The 23,029-nt window shown below is 39.7% G+C and overlaps 1 protein-coding gene across 1 annotated transcript in view; it reads right to left on the reverse strand.

Annotated features, from left to right (window-relative positions):
• Positions 1-23,029, reverse strand: part of LOC150109746 (immunomodulatory peroxidase-like) — a 143,851-nt gene that overhangs the window by 25,671 nt on the left and 95,151 nt on the right. The window contains exons 8-10 of the mRNA XM_090406347.1: positions 14,342-14,452; positions 8,152-8,287; positions 2,327-2,887 (exon numbers count right to left, since the gene is read on the reverse strand). Of these exons, the coding sequence (XP_090262473.1) occupies positions 2,327-2,887; positions 8,152-8,287; positions 14,342-14,452 (808 nt within the window). The remainder of the gene's footprint in view (positions 1-2,326; positions 2,888-8,151; positions 8,288-14,341; positions 14,453-23,029) is intronic.

Raw genomic sequence — 23,029 nt, forward strand, 5'->3', positions numbered from 1 at the left:
GCTATGTAATTTGAGTCTCAGAACAGGGAAGATTCCACAGGAGTGAAAAGAATGTATGGTAATTCCATTGCACAAGGATGGTGCAAAGACCGATGTATCCAACTATCAACCAATTAGTATCTCAGGAGTGGTGGTGAAGAATTAGGAAACGTTTGTTAGGGCTCGCATTCAGAAATGGGTTGACAGTGAATCTTCGATTACTAATCGAAGGTCATATTTTAGCAACTTGCTCACATTCTATAACAATGTTACCATTGAACAAGACAAGGGGAGTGGTTACACCCCTTGATACTTTTTGCATTTTGCTAGGGCTTTTAACAGAATATAGCATGGAAGACTTGCATAAATTGGATAATATGAGATTGGATTATAAAATATTAGCGTCGATAAGAAGGTAGCTGACTGACAGATTTTAAAAAAGTAGTTTATGGGGATGTGAGTCTCTAAAATTTAAGGGAACACAAGCATCAGTTCCTTCATCCACTGTTATTCAACCTGTGCTCTATAATGACATTTGGAAGGATTTATTATTATTATTATTACTATTATTACCTCCAGGGAATCCAAAGACTCCTCCCACTCATCGTGGGAGGGTACCTACTTTACAGCTCAAACCACCAACTACAACGAACCGCAACTGCACCAACGCCATCTACCGCCCAACACAACCACTACTATTTTCACAGAAAATCACAAACATCAAGACCCATAGCGGATTCGAACCCGCAGCCTTTTGGATGGGGAGCGGATACGCTAACCACTCGGCCAACCAGGCGAGCATTTTAATATGCGACATAGAACTATTGGCTGATGGTGCAAACGTAGGTAGAGTAATCAGGAATGCTGTTGTTATACAATTCTTCCAGAATGATATAAATCGGCTGGAATTGTGGGTATGTGAAAATGGCCGTCATTTCAATGTAAGGTCAGGCAATTTGGAGTGATTAAATATCCAATGTTATATTATACTGGTGGGATTATGCTAGAAGAAAATAATCAGGCTAGTGATCTTAGAGTTTTATAAGATAGAAAGTTGAATTTGAAGATCATATAGCAAAGACTGCAATACAATTCAGAGGATAATTGAAGTGCTGAAGTGAACTTTGACATGTGGAGATAAGGATGTCATTTTGCCTCCTTACAAGGCCTTGATAAGACCTCACTTGACTAGTGTGCGCAGGTCTGGTCTCCTGGTTTCTGTTGTGATTCTGATATATTGGAGAGAGTACACAGACGAGTGTATTGAAAATGATATCAGGATTGTAGAATACTATGGTAAACAGGAGAAAGAGGGCTGATATGATTGAGACTTGCAAACTTCTGAAAGGGTCATAGAGGACTTTAGTTGATGGAATTTTTCAATTTATGGAGGGTGGGGAAAGGGCGAGATGGCATCCTTGGAAGCTGAGAATGAAGGCCACCAAGAAGGATGTGAGGAATAGATTTTTCCTCTCAGAGGGTGGTGCGTGGTTGGAACGGATTGCCTTTTGATGTTGTGAGTGCAAGCAGTGTGAATGAATTCAAAATTAAGTATGATAGCTGGTGCATGTAGCATGTGTCCTCCCCTCGATGAGTCCCTGACTCCCTGGAGGTGTCTCTTAATAATACTTATTATTATTGTTGTTGTTGTTTACTGGAATGAAGATTTCAAATACGACAGGAGTAATCCTGTTGCGTACGCTTCGATAAATAAAAAAAATAAAAATAAAAAAGTGGCATCTCGCTCGACGACATTCAAATGAAAACCAGTTTCCAGCAGCAAAAGGAGTTTTGGGGTATTCTTAATCTTATATTAAGAACCATCAGTGACTTGCTGCAGTATTAGGCTTAGATTCACTGCGGGATGATACGACACAAAAAAAGTCTTTCGGCCATCGCTGCGGATGTGATGTGGGATCTTGAATACTCCACTTCCTCGCATATTTTGCCCACTTCATATAGCGGAGTCTTTTTTTTTCCCCTTACCTCCAAATCTGTGTGAGAAACAAGGTTCAGAGTGAATGAATGGGAAGATCGCATTCTGTGATATTGAAAGAATTATTTTAATACGCTAGTAGTAAAGCTGCACTTTACTGTACCAGATGAACGAAAGCCATCGAAATAACGTTACGAAGAGGGTGAAAATAATGACAGTCACGGACAAAAGTGAGTAATAAACAAGAAATGTGGGGAAAAAAAGCAATTTTCTGCGGTTATTTAACAGAAATACTTGGCAGATATTGGCGACCTGCACTTTTAACAAAGCTTTGCTTTCAATGCAATATTTGCACATGTTTTCGTTATACACAATTACCATGAAATCTGCATTTTACTGGTTTGTACTCACTCGTAAATGTATTCCAGTCGTTTCCTTTTCTCCACCTGCATGAAGCGATCCAAATCGGAGAACGAGTGAATTTCGACTCCGAAGCAGTAGTGGATGTATGAAATGTACCCTTGGAGACCGTGCTCTCTGCCTCTCTGGATGTTGAAAGACGCCAAATCGAGTCCTGTAGCATTCCCTCGTCTTCGATACAAAAAGTTTCTGACGTCAGGAACCATGTAAGGATCGAACTTTTGAGACGGCTGCAAGGTCATACCTTTCACGAGAGGCTCCAGCTGACCGTCGTACAGTTCGAAAGGGAAGAAGTAGTAATTCCTTAGAAGAATCCCCGATATGTGTCCCGAGTGTTGAATCTCGCTGAACAGGCCGTCCACAAGAGTGTGACCAAACCGGTAGGCAGCCGTTGCAAACTCATTAATGATCGTAGCTTCCATTTTAGAATTGTACTGGGTAAAGCCGCTCTTCAGCACCCGGAGGCTGTAGAAATCCATGTAATGATCCCCCAGAACGACTGGCAAATACTCTCCGTAAGTAATCATTTGCATCTGAGCCCCAATTATCCTCCTAGAAAAAAAAAAATTCAAAAATTAGATTTAACTCGTTACTGAAATACGTCAAGAAAAGCTTTGAAGTTTCTGAAGTTTATGTAACTCTATAAACTTGACATTGATTACGAGAAGAATGTATTAGTGGGTAGATAAAAAAAAAATACTAATAAGCGAATTCTTCAAGATATTCTGAATTTCTTATCAATCGAAATGTGTCTGGGCTCGCAGAAAACTGAAATCTGAGAAATAATGGGAAAACAGAGCATAATAACAAACAGTTCAAATCAATAAAGTAGAAGAGTTGATAATTGTGGACTAAGAGCAATAAATTATTATCTTAGGGCTCAAGGGATGTCTGTATTCGGTTAATACGACACTGAACTCCGTATAAATCGAATGCGTTTCCTTTCCTGTTTGACTGTTTTGGAGAATGAGGGGAAAAAATCAATTTCCTCCACGACAATCTAATTCTTTTTTTGATCCCATCACTAGAAAACCTCTGTGAAGGTTCCTCTAGTGACGGAGTAGCACTCCTGTATTTCCAGTCGAAGGACATCCTTTCGATCTTTGCTGTATAATTAAATTTACAATTGCTAACTTCCGAAATTAGTCTGCTCTATGCCAGGACTCCAGTATTGTCAATCTTACATTTCTGTCTTCCTGGCTACTACAGATTGCTTCAATCACGGATATATTCGTCTTCCCGTGAGTTTTTTTTTTCACGCCATCCTGGCAAAATACGTTTGTTTTATCAACCTTTCCTCTTCCATTCTGTTTAAGTGGCCATGCTACCAAAGATTAGCTCCGCTGACACATTCCTGAATGCTGATAATGGTGACTCCTCTAACTCATCTCAGAACTTTCATATCCGTGGTCTATTTCTAAGTTTTAGCTCCAACCCAGTTCTCAGATCCATGTTAAAATTGGTTTGAAATGCTGTCTTGTATGCAGGTAGTTAAGTGGTTTGAGTAATTTCTCTCTTATTCCATATAATTTTATTCAACCTGGCATGATGGCCTACCATACCATAACAGGTTTACTGAATTATGTTATTTTTTCCAAATTAAATTGGCCACCTTCACTAAAAACTGTGCCCAAACAGACGAAATGTCTAGTTGTTTCTTTAAATGTTGTCCATTGAGAAAATGAAGTTCATGTTCTCCTACCGATTTTCGTAACTTGTCTTTTTACTAATATTCGGTACTCACTTAAGTTAATAAGTTCTGAAGAGTTTTATTAGACTTATTCAGGCTTACAACATCATATGCTTAAAACGTTCAGATGAATATATCAGATCCGGTTTAATGCCACTTTTCTTCGTGCTCTGTTCACATAGCTGATGAATTCGCCTTACGCCTGAATCAATCCACCTAGACCTTTCTCTGGGTCTTTTTCCTTCTAACCTGGCAGAGAACACATGTACTGCTAATCTTTCCTCTCCCATTCTGTTTAGGTGGCCATACCACCTGAGATTAGCTCTGCCAGCACATACCTATATTAAATAACAAACTAACAAAATATTCTGAAAACTTTATTTTAGAAGTACAGAATGGATTTAGAAAAGGACAATCATGTATAAACCCAGTCTTTTTGCCTAAAATTAATAATAGAGAAAAGAAGAGAATACAATTTAGAAACACATATTGCATTTATTGACTTTGAAAAATAATAATAAAATGGAATAAAAATTTACATCAAGGTATTAAACTTTCTCCTACTGTGAACTTAAACACTCCTTTTTGATGATGACCAAATAATAATTACAAATTCTGAAGATAACTTGCAGAAAGATATTTTATTTTAAATTTAATTGAGATAGCCAAAGATTATGGAATGAAAATATCAACAGAAAAAAAGAAAACGATGGCCTTTAAAGGACAAGATCCAGTAAGGACTAAAATAGTAATAATAGATAAAATTTTAGAACAGGTGAGGTGAATTCATTTAACTACCTAGGATGTATGATCACATATGAAAATGAAAAATATATAAACCTAAAATTTGTAAAATATTTAAAAATAACAGGTGTAATTAACTCTATATTTAAACAAAACCTAGTTCAAAAACAAACCAGACTAAAAGTAATGAGAAAAACTGCAAAGTATACCCTATTTGATCACAAAAGAAATGAAGAAATTATGAAAGAATTAAACCAAGAACCAGTAATTGAAAAAATTAAAAAATATAAACATAAATGAATGGAACACGTTCAAAGAATGAAAACAGAAAGATTACCAAAACAAGCCTTAAAGTACAAGCCATTAGGAAAACGAAAACCAGGACGTCCTCTTAAACGATTCACCGATGACTTCTAAGGCCGGAACAGGCCATGCTAGGCCGAAATCCTTGATCGGCATGATGATGATGATGATGATGAACATATTCCTAGATGCTGACAATGTCAAGTTCTTTCCTAAGATACTCGTTTTCAATATGTTGATGTCATTGGTTCACTCCCCTAATTTTTCTCACACCCCTCATTTCTATGGTCTCTAGTCTTTGAACAAGTGCTTTATTTCTATCATAAGTAAACCCAATTCTCAGATCCATCACTTAAAACGGGTTTAAACACTGCCTTGTATATACAGCTAACTGAGTGTTTTAATTAATTTCTCTCTTGTTCCATATGAAGTTATTCAATTGATTTCCTATCATACGAGCCTTGTTGGTTCTGTTGTCTATTTCCATATTTAATCTGCCATTTTTGCTATATAAAAAAAAACAAAAAAAAACCAGTGAACTGCGCCTGAATTATTTTACTGGCTCTATATGTTCTCCGTTCAGAATGAAGTTTCCCATGTTCCTGCCTATTTTCGTAGTTTTGGTCTTTTTCTGGCTGATTTTCATACCAAATTTATTACAGTTTTTATTCAATTTAGTTAGTGAATCCTACAGACTTGCACAAGTCAAAGTCAATGAGAAGCGCCTCTCCCTAGGCACCTTGTTGTACGCCTTTCTCAGATCCATAAAACGTATTGAAATCATCTGCACTGCTATTATGATGATTTCCACTAAGAAGCAAATGTCCGTGTAATGCAGCAACGTCATCAACTGTGATAATTAATGAAAACGAAAAAGGTTTCAAACCGATTTGTTGCTTGTTAGAAAAACTGAAGCAAAAACAAACAGATCAACATCTACTCACATGTCGAGTTATCATTGACTTTGACTTGTGAATGTCAATAATAACTCGACATGTGAGTAGATCTCGATCTTAGGCATTTTTTGCACTGCACTCGATGTCATGATACCAGGTTCAATTGAAATGACAGACTTCCAACGTGGTATGGTAGATGAGTGTCATCAGTGGTCTTTCTGTTAATACCCATCTCAGTGTATCACAATCTCCACTGTTGCTCTTAGATGGAAAGTTGATGGTGCTACCACAGCAGGAAACCACCCTGGGAGGCCACCAAAACACTCACTGAACGAGATCGAAGCGCTCTGTCTCGGTCTGTTCGAACATCCTGCACATCAGTATCGGACCTTGCAGTCAACCTGGAAAATGCTGCATGCACATCTGTCACCAGTAGAACTGTCTGGGGAGACCTGCATTCTTACCACGGCAGAGCTTCTGCGAACAAGCCACACCACTTCCCCTTTCTAGGCCAAACGACGTTTGGACTGGTGTCTTTCGCACAGTTCCTGGACGTAGATGATTGGAAAAGGATTCTGTGACGAATCTCGCTTCCAAATGTTTCTGATGGCCGTGTTTGGATCTGAAGATTCGCGGGAACGGTCAGGACGTCCTCATTCCAACTGTCAGGTTTGCTGGAGGCTCGGTAATGGTAGGAAGTGTTTCATCTGGATGGGGCTTGGTCCATTGGCGGACATCCTCAAAACCATGATGTCCGATAGCTATCTGGACATCACGGACAATGTCATACTTTCGACGCTAAGTACTTCGGCAGTGATCCTTGCATGTTTCAGTACGACTATGGTCCATGTCATACTGCACTGAGTGTTCGAGACTTGTTTTCAGAAATCAACGTTGAAGTGTTGGACTGGTCGGCTCAGAGTCAAGACCTCTACCCCATCCAACATCTTTCGGACAAATTAGAACGCCGAATTTGCGCCAGACCACAGCGGCCATCATCAGCATCAACAATGGGAGTAGCTTTGCGCGAGGAATGGAAGAATATTCCTGTTGCGACGAAATTGCACGAAATGAGAAAATGGTTGAAAGCATTTCCCGAAGGGTAGTTGTGATCGCACTCGGTATGAGAAGTGTAATCAAAATGCATTTTTTGATCACAAGTAGATGTCCAAATAATTTTGTCAAAATAGTGTATATCTATGATATATGTAAATATATATATATACTGGGGTTGGTGAGCTCATGTTTTACACGTCCTTCTGGCTTGATCGAAATTCCCAGCGTTCCTTCGTAAATGGCTCCTCTCCATTTTCAACATAATTCTTGAGAACAAAACAAAAACTGACGCAGGGAAAGTTCAATGCACCACGTTGCAAATCATATTCGTTAGTCTAATCTTGTGATATTTGTTTGGAATCAGTTGAAGCAGCTAAGGCTCTGAGGCTTGTGTATCGTGTCAACTATTTGCAGAATGGAATGCGAACCCAGGTCTATTTGGTCAAACCGAATCTCCCTTATCGGTTGCTATCCTCACACTAAAAGTCCAAAAGGTCACCCAAAATATGTTTACACCCTCAAAAAGCTAGTGATGAAACCTGTTAACAGCAATCCATGTGCGATCTGATCAAGGCCTTTAAAGAAGGATCCATAAGAGCTCCTTTGTTCGTGCATGGCTCGGTTCTCCTCATTGCATGATTCACTTCTTTGCCCTTCATGCAAAGAAGGCAGAGAGAGGAGAGGAGAGGAGTTAAAATGAGATCAGTTATTGAATTAAAAATTATTAAATTCGAAACCTGTTATAGAAGTAAGTTTAGTAAAGTGCCAGAAAGCGAAGTTCCTATTCAAGATGTTTAACAGCTCATCCGAAACCAAAATTTGTTTCGCGTGTGCTGTTGAAGTTTTATCGCGAGTTGGTACTGTAATTCCCTGATGAGAGATCGACTGGTGTTAGAATACATTTTTGTTTTAATCTGAAACCTGAATCTGCCAAAACAGTCTTCTCTGAAAGGGGCAACTTCAGTGAAACGAAGTTTCACTGAAGTTTCCCCTTTCAGAGAAGTTGCCCCTACTGAAAAGGATCTTCAGTGCGAACATCCAAGGGCCGTTTGGTGTATGATGCCACATTTGTAATCTCGAGAGCTATTGGCCGACTGAATATTCGTGCGAAAATCAATGTCACCCACCTGGTCTCGAAGTAGAGTTGATCGTCGTTCCAATGCGGATTCAAGCGTTTCAACTGCGACGCAATCCTATTGTGTTGACGAAGCCAAATGATGTGCAGCGAGGTGAGCGCGGGGTGTTGGTTTACACGAATGTCACCTGCAAGAAAAAAAATTTCCGTCAAACGGTAATTACGCTACATTAAAAATAAATGCGCATTTTTTTCATCTTTAATCGTAAACATACCCGCATTGTGCGGCGCAATGCTCCAAGCGCAGTTTATTTCGTTTCCTCTTCCTCCTTCCCTCCCTCCAAAAGGACATTCGCAGTAGAAGTTGGTTTCGAAAGCACACCACATCGTGAAATGCACCTTGACGCTGAACCGCGTTTGAAACGGAATGATTAATCAGAACCTGCTGTCATGGGGACCCCGCATTTACCAAAGTACTTATCAAAATCAATGCTTGCGGTTGCCATTTTGCTGCATTTCATCAACGTAACAGGTTTCCGTTGCTTTTTTTGTACTATCGAGCGAGGGATGTAAATGGAGCTTTGATTTTTGTTTTTTTAGCACGCTCAAGCGACCTTCGAAACTACTCTGAACAAAAACCACTCGTTTAAGGAAGAAATGTTTGCCTAAAAGTGCATCGCAATTTCTCGACAACTCCCGTCCAGGTCTGCAGTGATCCCCGTTTGGAAGCAGCTTAAATTCAGCCGTGCAGAAGTTACGGCCGTCAACGTGACGACTTCGCTGTCACTTATCTGCAGGACTGGGAAACCTCGGTTCAAAGCCAAGGGCTTTGAACTCGGATTTTCAAGCACTCCGACTGTTTGAGAGACAGAGAGAAAGAAAGAAAATGCCGTCCATGCTCAAGCGTCGGAAATGTTCTGAAAGAGTCCTTTAGAAGCACGTCGTTCGACCAAAATGTTGAGCATTAAGATTCAGAGCGCACTATAAGACGTTTTGATGGAGGTTGAAATTAAAATATTTAAATTATTATATAAATAAATTACACACAATTTAAATTAAAATATTTGAGAGTTCCGCCATCGAATTTCCGCTCAGAGCTTTCAAGTTAGCGAAATTGGTTTCTGAATCGTTTTGCGATTTCTCGATTCAACACCTGCTTGCAGTTCTGCGTAAATCATTCCGCGGCTGACTGTTGCATGGGACAATAATGTGGCGATGGGAGTTCGTCATGAACGACACAAGTCAACGAGGCCTTAGGAAGCTGCGCATCGCGCTGATGCAAATCGATTGAATTAAGACCATATTTTTAAGTTTTCTCCAAAAAGAGAACAAATTAAGACAAATTGAATGCAATAATTCTGAGAATATTCTGCGGGTCTTTCCGACCAAAGGCCTTCGTCTATACTGACTGAGCTACGGAGGCTCTATACCCGTCAGCGACGTGAGGAACCTGTATCTGATCTCTTTCGACTAAAGGTGAGTTAACCGGTCTCATACGGTGGTAGAGTATTTTTCCTCCGTTAACTCGGGATTTTCGTCCTCAGAACAGGCAAACCGGTCACGTGAGGCGGGCACACACACACACACACAGCTACAGTAATAAAATATACTACGGCAAGGAAGGCAATGAGAAACCCTTCCTCATAATCCTCTCTCTAGAATGGTAGCACACAGCTACCCCCCACCAGCCGTATGGCTGAAGGAATAGGATAGGATTTGTCTCTAAATCTCAAAGGTCCTTTAGCTACTAGATGTATAGATAGACAGATGCACACACACACGCACATGCAGGCACACGGGAGGGACTGAAATGTTCTGATAAACACGTAGAACAAAAATTATATTAAAGCAACTTATATAAAGGAAGAACATATCTTAAAACCCTTTAATCCCATCAAACTGTAATTTTCAATTAGGATATACGACTATAAGAAAACATGTCAGAGGTTTTGAAGAAATTAGAAGAGTTGCTGACCATCATCAAGTTTTTCCTGCTGCAAGAAAAGTCCGCAACTGAGATTCCCCAAACGTTGTGTGAGATTTTAGGGGATTGGCACCAGCATATTCAATTGCCAAGTTTAAAACTGGGCATCCTTAGACAACAAATGCCCCCAGGTCCGTAAAATCGTCCACGGCGATCACATCTGAAAATATCAATGCAGTGTATGCCTTGATGATAGATGAATACCGTTGGGAAATCCGAGGAGTGAGTTGGGGTCATTATCCACCAACATCTGAACATGTAGAAGCTCTCAGCAAAGTGGGTCCCGAAATGTTTGAATGCCGACCAAAAGAGAGAAAGCGTGTTTTCATCTCAAGGATTTGGGGTTATTTTTGAGAAATCAAGTTCACATTTTTTGGCGCTTGACTGTTGATGAACCATGGCTTCATCATTATGACCAGGAGACCAAACAGCAGTCAATGGAGTAGAGACAAAAACGTTCTCCACTGCCAAAACAGTTCCGAATCCAAAAGTCAGCAGGGAAGATTCTTGCCGTTGTCTTCTTGGATAGGGATTGCGTAATCCTTATGGAATACCTCCAAAAAAATAAAACTGTTACAGCAACAGTTTATTCAACCCCTCTGAAGGAACTACTGAAGGTAAAACGCTGCGGGAAACTGAGCAGAGACGTGTTGTTTTTGTAGGACAACGCACCTGTTCGTACTGATCATGAATCCCAACAGCCAATGCACAACTTGGGCTGTCAATGTCAGCCTCACCCGCCATATTCGCCAGACCTGGCCCCATCTGGCTATTTCCTATTCCCAAATTTAAAGAAACACATGAAAGGAACAAAAAAATATCCCACAGATGATGAGGTCAGATCTGCAGCTGAGGAGTGGTTTGTGCAACGAGGGAAAGACTTTTTCTCAAAGAATTGCAAATGATGAAGCAGCGTTGTAACAAGTGTACAACACTTCGCGGGGAATGCGTAGAATAATGCGTAAGTTATATGGTTCTACCTCAATTCCTTTATGGTGATTATCGCAACTTTTCCGCACACCCTCGTACAGACGGCTGTCTGGTAACGCATCCTTCAGCGGTCATCGCTAATCATGGACCGATTTCTCCTCTCTCTCTGTTTTAGAACAATATTTTCTCCCACACGGTTTCCCTAAATACTCTACCCTCAAAATGCATTTCCACGAGGTTCTTTCTCTCTAACTCCCTCCACCCTACCTACCTACGACAGCTGATGTGCTGTAGGCTCCGCAACTTCTCGTAAGAAAGGGCGGAGAAAACAAAATCTGGATAAGTGGCTGTTCTTCGGTTGTCCATATGATTGGTCATTTCATATTTGAAGCTTTCAAAATGCATTCTCGGATTGAGTGAATTTCGGAAGCGTAAAAATGAGACGATGAATGTATCGCTGTCTCGTTTTTACCTGGATCAAAAGGAATATGACCTGTGATTCAGGTGCCGTTGCATGCCGAGATTATCAATCAATTATCGTAAAAAAGCTTCCAGAAGTAGAGTAACACCTTATATAAATTCAAGAAGGAAGGGTGTATGTTTAATGGGGGGCTTGGTTGTCCCTTTTGTGTTCGGTGCCTTTACCGTGAAGCTGTTACTTTTCGAGGAAATCAGCGGCATTTTCTTCTGAAGAATTATACTCACAAACTCTGCGAAGTTCAAGTGCGAAAGCCCTCTTGCAATAGAATAACCCAGCAATGCCAACAGTTTTCTCAGCTTAGATTTTCTCCTCAGGTTGTCGCATCACCCGAGGAGAAACTGTGAAACTTTCAAATGAGTTTCGTTGTTTTTAAGTGAGCTTTCCTACTTTTGGTTCTGCTGCTGCTGCAAGGCACGAGCATCTGTATTGATGTCGACGTTGGCAAGGTTCGTTTCCTCTTTTCTTTTACTTTTTTTTTTGTTCTTGTTCTCGTGAACCTCCCGTTCCCTATGTAGATCGCTCACTGAAAAGCTCGTTAGATGCTCGTTTAGAAGTACGTGCCAGCAGCATTATTGAGGCCAGTTCCGACCGTAATGACTCTCTCTTTGCTTTTCGACATCCCCTTTTCCGCCTTGCACTTAAATTGTGTTCTAAATGACGGCAGTTTTTTCCCGTTCTTCATTGGCATTCGGCGCATCGCTTCTCTGCGGCAGAGTTTCGCATGTTAATCGAGAGAGCAATTTTTCGCATGATTACCTTTAAGCTGATGTTCGGTTCGTAGTGTTCCGCGTATTTCTCATTTCTTCTCGTCTTTCGATTCCTCTGGTGTGTGCATGACGACTGTCTCGAAACCGTTCCATTTTCTCAGAGTAATCGGCTGGGAACAGTTCATGAGGAGATCGCTCGAATACAAAATGGATTTCAATGAAAGATGCGGACGAAGAAAGCGAAGCAGATTCGACGAGTTGCCAGGCGCAGCGTAAATTCTCGCAGAACTTGTTAGCGAGTCTTCGGTCAAGTTCGATGAATTTCGTGGCCTTTGGCGATCACCTTTCTGCACACTTGAAGTGGTTAAAAATTCCATCGAGCTTCAATGAAATCGAAGGAGGCACGTAATTAAATAACACGCTTCGCATAAAATCGCGATTGGAGCCACTGTGATATGATGCAGTCAAGCGAACGCAGTCGCAATGTTTTCATTTTTTCAATGGAAATTTTTCAAAAGCTCCTCTGGGGTTGAAAAATTGTCGATTTTCTTACATCGCATCGGATTATGAAATGACAATCATGAAGGTGTCAACTCTCCGGAAGCAAAATTCACTATCCTCACAGAGAAATGCTTCCGTAATATCAGAAATTATTACAACTCAGCTGTTCTCCGCTTGGTGATAAATCCAAAATAACTTTGACGAAAACAAATTCATATTAAGCTCGCGAGGTTAAACTGGTAGTGATTTTCTGCACGATCCTAAGTGGCAATCCTTGCTGATCGGTTGTGGCCTGCAGTTTTCGGATTAGTTAACCCACCCAGGATACTAACGTGTACAACTTAGATGCGAAACAATCCCCCCAAAAAACATCCGCTACTCCTAGGCGTAGTGGAAAATGCAGTTGAGTGGAACATGTTGTCCGTGAGAGCAAAAAAGCACGAAGCAGAAACAGACGGTCTGCGAAGTAGGGTTGGAGAGCGAGTCTTCGAGTCTGGACACGCTTGTAATTTACGCAGGGTTAGTAGCAGAGACGGTAAAAAATAATAAATTAATGTTGAGCGTAAAACTGCACCGAGATTTTTCTTCTTCTCCAAGTAAAGAAGAAGGTGCTTGTTGATTATTTAGAACCGGAATCAGGTGAAGATTAACATCGATGGGTTGAAGGAAGATTTCACAAGAGTATATATTTAGACGGGAAAGGTGGCTCATATAGTATGATATAAATGCCGGTTAAGAATAAAAGCGTGTAGAGAAGATGGGGGGGGGGGGGGTATGTCTGGAACGTAACTTTCAAGTACAATCGGTGAGGTGGAGGGGGAGGAGTTGTTAATCGTGAAGCGGTTTTTTTTTTTTTTTTTGGTATCTAGATTATTCAAGATAAAATACGAACACTTTTTCCTGGTCCTTCCGATGCCACTAGAAAGTGTATGTGGAAGTGTTTTGTTTCTGGTATTTTTGTTTCATGTATATGGGAGTTGGAGGGGGGGGGGGGTGATGTCATTCGTGTCCTCGGATTTGTTACAGTGTGACATTTGAAGAAGTGAAACACAGATGTTACGTAGTTTCATCCGCCGGCTTTTCAGGAGGAACCAGAAGACTCGACTATCGCCATAACGCAAAATATCTGAGGTTTCAGCACTTTCGAAATTAGTTGCGAATTGTTGATGGTTGCTTTGCCATTACGGCGAGCTTCAGCGGAGAATGAACCGCACGATTTTTTCAGGCGACCTGCTACTAACTGATTCCTCCCCCTCAAACGGCTTTGCCACATTTACTGTGGAAATTATTGGAAACAATTGCAGGTTCATCTGAACCGGACAGATAAGGCTTGCGACATTTAAAAATAAATAAAAAATGAAACGAAAAATCGCGCTTCAAGGAGTTGGAGAAATCTTTTTGCCCTCACAACTGCCGAATAACTTCTTCTTTTTTTTTTTTTTTTTTTTGCGTGGCCATTTCAGATAGAAAAAAAAGGGTCCAACCTAATGTGGAATAATTTGGAAATGGCAATGGGACACCGAGAGGAATTTAATGCGTGGCCCATTTCCTCAAAGCACACACGCGGGTCGCCCGTTTACACGAGATTAATGCGCTCTGTTTACCCTGCAGAAATTGACGTGGACAAACTGATTCTTACCTGACCTGAAGCAGAACATATTATGTTCCGGAACGCTGCATTCATCCTCTTTGGCGTCGGTGCTTTGAGGAAGCAAATCTCCCACGTGAGCTCTGGTGACCTGCAATCTCCCTGCAAATAAAAATAAATTAAATTTTAAAAAAATCTGAGAAGGACAATTCATTAATACGGGGAAAGGGGTGGGGGTGAATAAATAAATGCAATTTCAAAGACGACTATCCGCAGAGAGCATGTCAACACACACACACACACACACACACACACACAAAGAGGCTCTTTTCTTCGGATTCGCATTTCGTGTTTGGGGTATCTGTGGGACCGTCGCCCCGTAACTCCACGGACAGGCCGTGCGGAGAGCTATTAGATTGTAGATCGCCGGAGAAGCGACACTCACTGACAACGCACACTTCAGATTTTTATTTGAAATGTCGTCTCTTTTTTCTTTCTTTTGCCAAAGACACCGTGAATAGTTTCCGGTTGACGGAACGTGGAAGTTAATTTTAAAAAATCAATTTCGTCTTCTTTCAAGACAACACAGTGAAACCTGACTCATGGAGTTGAGGATCCGTTTTCTACAACCTTGAGTTAAGATTTTGTAAGACTCGCACACAAAAAGACATAAAACACTTCGTGAGGGGCATTTCATTGCACCAGCTTACATCACTATTCTCGATTTCCCCGCTGCTGATTTTCGTTTCTAAATATTCTGCAAATGAGTGCATGAAAACCACGTGTTGGTACAAGTAGACTGAGGTTAGATCTAAAGAAGAAGAAGAAGAAGCAGAGAAAGCCCCTGAACTGTACATTCAAGTCATTCATCCTCCTTTCTCTGAGGGGGGGAAGCAGGGGGGGGTTATTCCTTCTGCCATTTAACGTACCGAAGGTGTTAGTTTTTGATATCCAACGATAAAACAATTGCACTTTTGCAAACACACGCAACGCTCTTCACGACATCCCACGAATTCCAGTAGGACTGCAATACCAGCATCATGCAAAACAGAACACGTGGGCAACCTCGAGATGTTTGCATTATCCTGCCAGACATCTGAACGATTGATTTCATTTTTGTTGATGAATTTCCTCGAACTTTCATCCGATGGGTAAAATTGCTTGTCGCATCGACGCAGATGGTCCCTCGTATTAGCAGCACGAGAGATCTGTTCAACACTATTCAAGAACTGTTCTCGATAAACAAACCAATCTCATCACGTCCCTTAACGCCAATGCCGAAATTCTGGCAGTTCTTTGGTAACACGACGCCATCGACAATTCGACCTCACTCTCAGAATTAGGGAATGGGTGGGTCCTATTAAGTGGCATCAGGAAGGTAATCTTACTGCTGCGATAAAATTGCTCTTCTCACAATCTTTGCTTCTGCATAGAGAAATATCAAGTCCTTCGGAAGTCGTTTTCACTACGTACATGCACGCTTGTACAAGATCTTTCCCCCACCACACACATACACAGGACAGGTTGCAGAGCCCATAGAATAGTAGTGAAAATAGTATGTGTGTGAAAGAGAGAGGGGAAACTTGTTAATATTGTTTTTAGATAGCTGAAGGTCCTCAGGGACAACTTCGTGTAGAAGCGACAATTCTTGAGAATACTTGAGAACGTGCATGCGGAGTAGAATAATGACTTCGCAGGAACTCGATTTCTCTGTACTCAGGGAAGAAGCGTCCGACATTAACCATAAGCATCACAAAAGGGGATGAAGGAGCACGCAGAGGAACAGGAGTGCATTTTGGAGGCAGCTGGAGCGGAACTGGATGCTGCGAAACTGCTCTGCGTGTTAGCAGAAAGAGGAGGAGCGATGGATGCCTGCTCAGTGAAAGTGTGAACAGGCACCCATCTTTGATTAACCAACAGGGGAGGATCGCCCCTTGTGGCTCTCCATTATGACGATTTCGATGCTTTTTATCCACTATCTCAGGGACTTTTCTGTTTGGATCAGCTCGCTATATTTGCTCGTGGATTCAAAACCCACATAATTCCTTAGATAGATTCTTTCGTGTGCCTTCATAAGAGATTTAAACCGCTCTACTCTATCTCGTGTCCGGAATAGCAGAACTGCGCTGGTGTCCAACAGAATTAATGCGCAGAATTAATTGGCTTTAACCATTTGCTAAAATTGGATTCATACAAAGCCGATCAGTTGGTTCTACGTGATCGATGGCCACTTACATACTGAATTAGAAACGTTTCTTTGACACCGTGTTAGACCACCTTTAGCGACTGCCAGTACCGATCCTCTTCAGTGAGATAATGGTCGGGAACAGCTTTTATGAAATGTTCCTGTTCTCAACTGATGCCCACACGGAGTTCTGTTTGTTCGTAAAGGCCTTCTCAGACGATGGCGATCTCAGGCCGGCTGTTTTAGGATCACACTTACGCCTCTTAGACAAGCGATGTCGGTTATTTTCGCACTGAATAAATGACAGGACTGTCTCACCTTTCGATACGCCAGTGAGCTGTGCTGTTTTCAAAATGTTGGCTCCAGCCAAACAGAAAGCGGTTTATTGAAGGATCCTTCTCATTGTGGTCAACGCGATAACTGACTAGCGGTGGCAATCCTGAATAGCTGCCTAGAACACGTGATGACGCACGTGACCAAGTGTTTCGCATATACTCTCGTGAGTGACCTTTACGTACATCTACGTAAAGGTTTCGAATTTAGTGATCGCTGTGTATAGAAGAAGGATCGAACCGGTTTCTTCGTTATTTCGTAAAAGAATCTCAAATGCGAACGCAATTGAAGCGTTTTTCCTTTCTTTCTAAACAGAAATTAAAAAGCTATTTTCACATCGAGTTTCTGATTGCCTGAATTTTTGGCACATTTCTGCAGCCTTGTGTTAGCAGACTGCACTGATCACGAACGCATTCTCTTGCGTCATTTCCTGTGTCAAAACCTCCCCGAAATGCTTAATTAAAAAAAAAAAAATAATTATAATCGCTTGGATTGACGGAACGAAATGGGAGGTGCCGAGACGGAGTGAGATCGCTTAGTGGTTTTTCCCTTTGGGATACGCCAGAACACGTTCGAATGCAAAACTTACGCGAGAAAAAGAGTTTGACGAAAGAAATAAAATCACGTCTTGATCCGTGACGTCATCTTCTTCACTCCACGTGCAAGTCACAAGACAGTAATTTCGCGCATTTGAGAAGCTCTTAAATTTCTGCAAATGTTTAGTTTGCTTCTTCTTAGAAGGAGAAACCGGAAAAGATGAGTTTTGACGTACCTTCGAAGAGGAAATGACGTGCAAAAATGAAATTCCCAATTGGGATGAGAACGGAAATGCAGATTTAAAATGCCTTTTTAGGAGTATTTCTCATCTTTTAGAAACTGCGGAGCTCAACATAAGCAGATCTTTTTTCGAAATCCCTGTGAAAATCTTTCATAAAAAGTTATCGGAAATGAATCAGATGAAAAATATTTTCTTCGGGAAAACGCGGGATTCGGAATACTCCCACAAAAAAGTGCTCCAAAAATATCCAATCCAATAAAAATTGGTCTCTCCCCATTTACGGAGGGCATTTTTCGTAGATTAATCTAATAAAAGTTACAGATGTCTGTATGCTCTGGTGAGTCCTCCATAAGTTTTTGTAGAACCCTGAAAGGTTTCCACAGAGTAGAGTTGAAGAAGAGCACTGTTTCTGAAGTTGGAGCTCAAGATTTTTATCTTCAGCTCCAAATCCAAAGTTTCAGCATTAACTGCATCGCCTTATCTTTCTTCCGACTACAATTTGCAAACAAAATATTCTATTTTTTCAACCAGTTTCGCGGTACCGAAATAATTTCGACACCACATAACAGAAGTCTCTTTCCGGTTAAAAACAAAATCGCAATATCTACTCTATTATATAAAAATATATTTTTACATAAAAAGACAAGCAGAAGTTTGAAACGTTTTCATGTCACTTTTTTTTTCTTACCAGCTTACCGGCTTACCATTCCGGAACTCGGGGGGGGGGGGGGGGGGAGCAGCCCCACCTAGTATATATATATATATATATATATATTCTCTTTCACCTAAACTGGCGAAAATCCTGAAGAAATTTAATGTTAAAACATATTTCTCCACCTTTCCAAAACTCCGATCTTGCCTCAGCCAACCTGAAACAAAACACAACCTTCTTCAGTTCCCAGGAATATACAAAATCATTTGCAGTTGCGGCAAACCATATTATGGCCAGACAGAAAAGTCCATCTCTCTTCGCCTAGAAAAACACCAACGTGACATTTCTTATAACAGAGTCCGTGCTAGTGCCCTATCCAGCCAGTTTTATTCTCGGCCAATACAATGTTGAAGGACGACAACATCAAATAGACTGGAACTCAATTTCAAACATCCATAAGTCCTCCGATGAATTAGAAAGACGTATCTTGGAATCCAAAGAAATAGCTCTCGACCCTGCCCATCTAAACAGCAATCTCAGTTACAGCCTGCCCGATTCACATAGCGCTGTAATCCAGTTTTGGCGTACTCGTGATATTATCATTCACACGCAAAGTGCTTCACGCCAGAACTAACGCTCGGACTCAATTTCAAACACAACTACTACTTGCTCTAAAGTACAATATATATTTAAGATGTTGTTTACTCCTTGGTACTGTATTCACCTAACGAAGTCGGCATTTCCGATGAAACTTTTGCATTTGTTCAGAACCGGCGGTAGGGTCTTTGGCGCCCGCATGCAATTTCTATCTATGCGCCCCTGTAACGATCCGGGCGTGTGTGGTTCTTTTACGATAATAAAAATTTAAATTATTTGAAATTTCTTAAATAAATTTTGACAGAACAGCCACACGTTGGTTCGTTAAATGTAACGAACTGGGGGTGTTGACTAGGCAGGATAATCGTTAAAAACCCGAATATTCAAAAAATTCTTAAAAGTTAAAGCAAATTTTGTTTGACAAAGCCACTTCACTTTAACCGTTGAATATAATGATACAGGGATTATAGCCTTCTCACTGACCCAAATCGCTAACAAAATTAAAATGAATTTTAATTAAAGTTAAAATTTATTTGAACTAAAGTTTAAAAAATTCGTTCATTTTACAAGTTAGTAAATTCTTAGTAACTTGTAAAATTTTTTTTATAATTTTTATAAGTGGAACTATCTTTTAGGAAAATAAAAGTATTCAAAATAATAACATCTTTACAGAATAACAGAAAATAAATTAAATTACATAAATATACTTGAAATTTTTTAAATTAAAATTTTAGGGTTTTTGATTTCATATTCACCAACTTAGAAATAATGGCCTTAACGTTTAATTCCGCACATACATCATTTTCAATAGCTATTAACGCCAAACTAACAAGCCTTTTTTGTGACATACTTGTTCTTAAGTAGGTTTTAATCAATTTCAACTTGGAAAAGGAACGTTCACCACTCACTACACTAACAGTTAAGGTTAATAGTATTCTTAAAGCAATTGAAAAGGTAGGGAAAGGTAAATTATTGGACACAATAAAATTAAGAATATCGAAGGGTTTTGAATATTTAAATTATCCTTCCGAAAAATATCCCAGAAAGCACATAATTCGTCATATATAATAGTTCTATTGCATTTACGTCTTTATTGTCGCCGTCCTTTAAGAGAATCTCTAAATCGTCACAATTTTTTCGTAAATATTCGTTATTAATTTGTAGTAATCTATACAAGAAATTGAAAGTATCATAATATGTTTTTAGTTGTTCAAAACGTTCTATTAACGAACACATGGCAACGTCTAGAAGTGTATAAAACACATTCACTCTAAATTTATCTTCTGGAGATTGTGGAGTTTCGTCATGATGCTCGTAGTAAAATTGTCGTGTCTTCTTTCGTCGTCGAACTTCCGTACCAGTTTTAAATTCTTATTCTCCATCTACCTCTTCACCCAGTTCTTTTGCCGTTTTTAGAACTTCTTTAAAATTTGTATCTGATCGATCTTGTAAGAATATTTTTAAGTTTTCGATAAATTCTAAAGCAAGTGTAATGTTCATATTTTTGTCTTGAAGAATTTTACTCACATGTTTATTCTGTTAAGTAAATCATGCCGAGTTATAAGAGAGCAAATAAATTTGTAGTCCTTCATTTTAGCACATAATGTTTGTGCTTCATGCTGAGTTTCTTTATTAAAATTTTCATTATTTAAAATTTCAAAAAGTTCATCGTAAATTTCTCCTAACTGATATCGTAGAGGGCGGATTGCATTAATTTTACTTTCCCATCGCGTTTTTGATGGCTGTTTCAATATTAAATTTTTTTACGAACTTTAAAAGGATTGCCCAATGTTTGTAAGAGAATGAAAAGGAATTGTATATTTCTTGAATAATTGCAAAGAAACTAATTGTATCTGCATTCACTTTGGCTGCATCGTTAACGATTAAATTTAGAGTATGAGCAGCACATGGCACGTAAAAAACTCGAGGAGTTTTGTTCAAAAGGAAATTTTGGATCCCACATTTTTTTTTCCCTTTCATATTTGCCGCATTGTCATATCCTTGACCTCGCATGTCTTCAATGGGGATATTCCATTTTTCCAGTTATTCCATTATTGTTGTACATGAACTACGTCCTGTGGAATCTGATATATCTCCAAAACCTAAAATGTTTTCCCTGATCTTGACAATTCCATTGTCACAGGAAACAAAGCGAATAATAATGGTCATTTGTTCTGTTTTACTTGCATCAGGTGTGCAGTCTAAAATTATGGAATAATATTTAGATTTTCGAATTGATAATAAAATTGTATCCCTGATTGCGTTACTTAAAATTTCCAATATTTCATTTTGACTGTCTTTACTCAAATAGTGTACTCTATTGTTTCGATGTAGGCCCTTTTCAACATGATTTTTTCATAACGGGATCAAACTTCGCAAACAGTTCGACTAATTTTAAAAAAATGCTGTTATTCCTTTCATATAATTTATCAGATGATCCACGAAAAGCTAAATTTTGACTACCAAGGAATTTTATAATTTCAATCAAGCGTTCTAAAACACTCGTCCAATGTTTCTTTTCCATTTCATACATGCTTTGAGTCTGGCAATCAATAGTAGTTTTGATTATTAAATTTTTATCAAGTTCCTTCCATTTTAAGGAATTTTTCATGTGAGTTAAACTAGTCTCATGTCTATGGAAAGTTGTACTTACATTTCTCCAATCGGTATAACCTTCTACAAGACTACTTGATTCGGTAGGTGCAAAATGTTTGCAACAAAAGCAAAAAACAGAATTTAAAGTTTCGGAATAATTAAGCCATATTTTTGGCACGAGCTCCCCGTTTTTCATTTTTCTATTATAATACGTGTCGCCAAATTTACGACCATATGTATCTCTGGGATATATTATTTTTTTCTTTTGAACAGGCCCCATTTCAATTAAAACAACTCGTAATTTTTCATCAATATTTCCCCATTCACCTGGATCTTCTAAATTTACAGAGACTAAAAATGTGTTAGTTTCGTGGTCAACTACAACTAAATCTTCTCCTAACTTTTTTTCACTTAAATCATGCGACTTGTTATCTTGTTCAATAGTTGCAAACGCATGCAAACTGGATGATGTGCATGGTTCTTCAACCCTGATTTCTGATGTATCGAGTTGGTTACAATCTGCATCAGAATATTTTAATATTTTAACAGATTTATTAAGAGCCCCAGTTTGTTTCTTAATATCTGCCTCTTTCGCAGCAGACGCTTACGATTTTGTGCACCGGATAACTTTTTTTAAATTTTTGATTCCATTTCTATTTTATACCCACAAGAAATTATTACACAGCACGACACAGAGACGAAATAATAGTCCGCTTGCGCTGCTGTCAGTAGCCTACGGAGATGCGTACCATATGACTGGCTAACTAGCAACAAATGTTTTGTACGAAAATTCGTATCTGCGCATAAAAACCGTTCACCGTTTCACTTTAGATAGACTGCAGTAGACACAACATACTGCGTTTAGCAGTATGAGTCATGTTGTGTCTACTGCAGTCTATCTAAAATACTGCAAGCATTTAGCCTGCTCTAGCTGCAAAATTGTAAACAGCCGGCTGATCAAAGAGGCGGCAATATAGAATTTTTTTAATTTTTATTCGGTGTATCTGGCCTTATTTATTTTAATATTGATCATTCTAAGGATTTTTTGTTTTTATGATAAAAATATTGTTTCTTAAAAATGAACTTATGAACCGTGCCCCGGCGGCGGCGCCCCCTTCGTAGCGACGCCCGCATGCTCTGCATGCCCACTTCCGTCGGCCCTGCATTTGTTACTACAGGTAGCTACACCTGTAACTCCTACCAACCCCGACAATCGTGCATTGTAGTTGAGACACATTCGGCGGTTAAGCTTGCGCTTTCTGCGATGGAAACCAGAAGCCTGGGTTGAACTTAAGGTGAAATATATGTGTGTGTGTGTGTGTGTGTGTGTGTGTGTGTGTGTGTGTGTGTGTGTGTGTGTGTGTGTGTGTGTGTGTGTGTGTGTGTGTGTGTGTGTGTGTGTGTGTGTGTGTGTGTGTGTGCGCGCGTGCGTGTTTAAAATTATTAACTGACTTAAACGCCGAGAAAAAATATAAGAGATTTAATCACTGCTAAGCCAATTACGGCAAATAGACGATGAATGTAGAATTTGCTGAGAATTACGAAACATTTCAGTTTGCGAGTCTTAAACGAACGCTTTGAAGTCTGCAGAGTAAGATG

The sequence above is a fragment of the Typopeltis vanoorti genome, chromosome 1, assembly GCF_054136105.1.
Source record: "Typopeltis vanoorti isolate ZY-2024b chromosome 1, IOZ_Tvanoo_1.0, whole genome shotgun sequence".
NCBI classification, from domain to species: domain Eukaryota; kingdom Metazoa; phylum Arthropoda; class Arachnida; order Uropygi; family Thelyphonidae; genus Typopeltis; species Typopeltis vanoorti.